We start from the raw sequence: 2,945 nt of genomic DNA on the forward strand, positions 1-2,945 counted from the left end.
AAACTCACTTGTATGTACACACACACACAAGCAGGACTGAACAAAGAGAACAACAATTCCAATAGTAACTATGCTCAATTTTTTACATATATGAAATAAATCTATTGACCACATTAGGAGGATGGATACCAGTATCCCCACTAGTCTGGTGAGAATATTATCATTTTAGAAAGAATTGGTTGTCTTCCCAATTTCAAACAGCTACTGTGTGGTAGATCCAAGATGAAACTCGTACACTGGTTCCAAAATGTTTCATTTAATATCATTTAGAAAGTGTTTCATCATTTCTTCTTGATAAATCACCACTATTTTTGTACATTGTAGATTTCCTTTGGTCAATTGCAGGTTACTCTTTTTACTCCTATTTCTAGCGGATGTTCATACATTATGGTGTTTTGGCAGCATAAATATATCATTCTTTTCTCTTTTGGAGAAATTGGATTTTGCTGCTCTATTATTCTGGGCATCAAGGGGATACCCCTAGGGTTGGAATGCTGACAGACTCAGGGAAGCTTTCTCATCATCAAGATCTCTCAGGGACCACCTGGGCTTATTAGACCTTTCTCCCCCTTCTTCCTTTTCTCTGTTTCCTTTTAGTTTGTTACACTTCTCAAAATACAGAACAAAATGGTCATGTTAAAATAGAGCACCAAATTACATGTCCATGGGAATCTTACCACCTGGAATTTGGGGACTTTTCTATATTCATTGGAGTACTGCAATTTGATGTTGGGAGCTTAACTAGTACATTTCTTTCCTAAATATTGTAGCTGGAGGTGAGAGGACACTGGTAGTCACATGGTCCCAGGACTCTGTAGTGTGCCAGTATGGGAACCTTAAAATACAGACTCCAGGATGTTAACCAACACCTGGGAACAAGCAATGGATCCATTGTTATAGACAGGATTCCATGGAAACAAATTAATGAAGTGCAAGGAACACCATGTGAGTGAAGTATTCCCTGTGTCTTGAAGTCTTACCTGTAGCAAGGGGGCCACCTCATTCCTCAACATCGCCTGACACCACCTCTCATCACTCTCACTCTTATTCCTCTCCTGACTACACGGGTTCCATGTTGAATCCTGGGTATCCATTCAAAACAGGTGCCTTCCTCAGGGCCTTTGCACTGGCTCTTTCTCCTGCGGGGCACACATGTCCACAGATAAACTTGTGTCTCCTGTACAGATTTCCCTAAGGTCTCTCCTCAAATGTCACCTTGTTTAGCTCTTCCTGAATCCCAGTAAAGATAACACCCTATCCACTTTCTTTTATGCCTGCTTATTCTCATCTCATTGTAATTATAACATTTCTACCATGTTACTAATGCCCACTTGTATTAAAATTAACCATTTTTCCCCTAATTTTAGTCATCAAACCACCACATGGGACCAGGCAATAATACCCAAATTTCAGGATTTCTTCTGATGGGATTATCAAACAAACCAGAACTGCAGCTCCCTATTTTTGGTCTTTTCATCTCCATGTATCTGATCACTGTGTTTGGAAACCTGCTCATCATCCTGGCCGTCAGCTCTGACTCCCACCTCCACAACCACATGTACTTCTTCCTGGCCAACCTGTCCTTTGCAGACATCTGTTTCACCTCTACCATCACCCCAAAGATGCTGGTGAATATACAGACACACAGCAAAGTTATAACCTATACAGGATGTATTAGCCAGATCTGCTTTTCCTTACTTTTTGCAAGCTGGGAAGACTTTCTCCTGGCCGTGATGGCCTATGACCGGTTCGTGGCCATCTGTCACCCCCTGCACTACAGGGTAATCATGAACCCCCACCTCTGTGGACTGCTGGTTCTGGTGTCCTGGATCATGAGTGTCCTGAATTCCTTATTACAGAGCTTAATGGTGTTGCAGCTGTCCTTCTGTTCAGAGGTGGAAATCCCCCACTTTTTCTGTGAACTCCATCAGATGATCCAACTTGCCTGTTCTGATACCTTTCTTAATGACACAGTGATATATGTTTCAACTGTGCTGCTGGCTTGTGGTCCCCTCACTGGGATTCTTTATTCATACTCTAAGATAGTTTCCTCCATATGTCGAATCTCATCAGCTCAGGGCAAGTATAAAGCACTTTCCACCTGTGCATCTCACCTCTCAGTTGTTTCCTTATTTTATTGTACAGTCCTGGGAGTGTACCTTAGCTCTGCTGCTACCCAGAGCTCCCACGGAAGTGCTGTGGCCTCGGTGATGTACACAGTGGTTACGCCCATGCTAAACCCCTTCATTTACAGCCTCAGGAACAAAGACATAAAGGAGGCTCTGATAAGATTCCTCAGGAGAGTAACTATTAAAGGGACAATTGTCCTGGTGGTGAAGAAGTGCCTTGGTTGTAGGGCTCAAAGCCATGATTTTTGATCATTGTGAAATAGAATTTGCTCCTATGTATTTCCTGAAATATCCATTTCTTAGAATCCAACTTCTCTATGCAATTTCAGAATACTCCATTTACTAAGTTTTCTGCTCTATCTGATGTGCATACAGTTTTCCCCTTGGTCCATTTTCATGTGTTCCCACAATTTCTCCCAACCTTGGAACAGAAATATTTGAAAACTTCCATATCTTTTAATAGAACACCTTGATTTCTTAAAAATGACTTCTTTTCAAATGACATATGTCATGCTAAGTAAAATTTCCCTAGACTTCCTGAAGGAATAACCATGAGTTGTATTACTCAGATGGATAAAACTACACCTGGCACCNTTCAGATGGATAAAACTATACTTGGCACCTAACACCTTTTACATAATTTCATCATAGAGGAAAACATGAAATCACTGTGTTCACTTTGAATCTGTTGTCATTCCTTTTCACTCTTTAACTGCTCTTCCCAATGACATAGATATTATCATCATTTCCTTTAAGCCTAAGCCTGTGGATAGTGATGGTGTAGGCTAAGAATGCCTGCGACACTCACCTGGACCC

At 41.2% G+C, this 2,945-nt stretch overlaps 1 protein-coding gene across 1 annotated transcript; it reads left to right on the top strand.

The window, feature by feature from the left end:
- The first annotated feature begins 1,382 nt into the window (after positions 1 to 1,382).
- On the top strand, positions 1,383 to 2,378 carry LOC117798061 (olfactory receptor 7A10-like). The gene has a single exon (XM_034650483.1). The coding sequence runs from the start codon at positions 1,383 to 1,385 to the stop codon at positions 2,376 to 2,378; it is 996 nt and encodes a 331-aa protein (XP_034506374.1).
- The last annotated feature ends 567 nt before the right edge of the window (positions 2,379 to 2,945 follow it).

This window comes from Ailuropoda melanoleuca, unplaced genomic scaffold (genome assembly GCF_002007445.2).
Source record: "Ailuropoda melanoleuca isolate Jingjing unplaced genomic scaffold, ASM200744v2 unplaced-scaffold23618, whole genome shotgun sequence".
Lineage (NCBI taxonomy): Eukaryota > Metazoa > Chordata > Mammalia > Carnivora > Ursidae > Ailuropoda > Ailuropoda melanoleuca.

What these genes read in the sequence shown, in the direction of transcription:
- LOC117798061 (XM_034650483.1), top strand. Translation starts at nt 1,383, where the DNA reads ATGGGACCAGGCAATAATACCCAAATTTCAGGATTTCTTCTGATGGGA.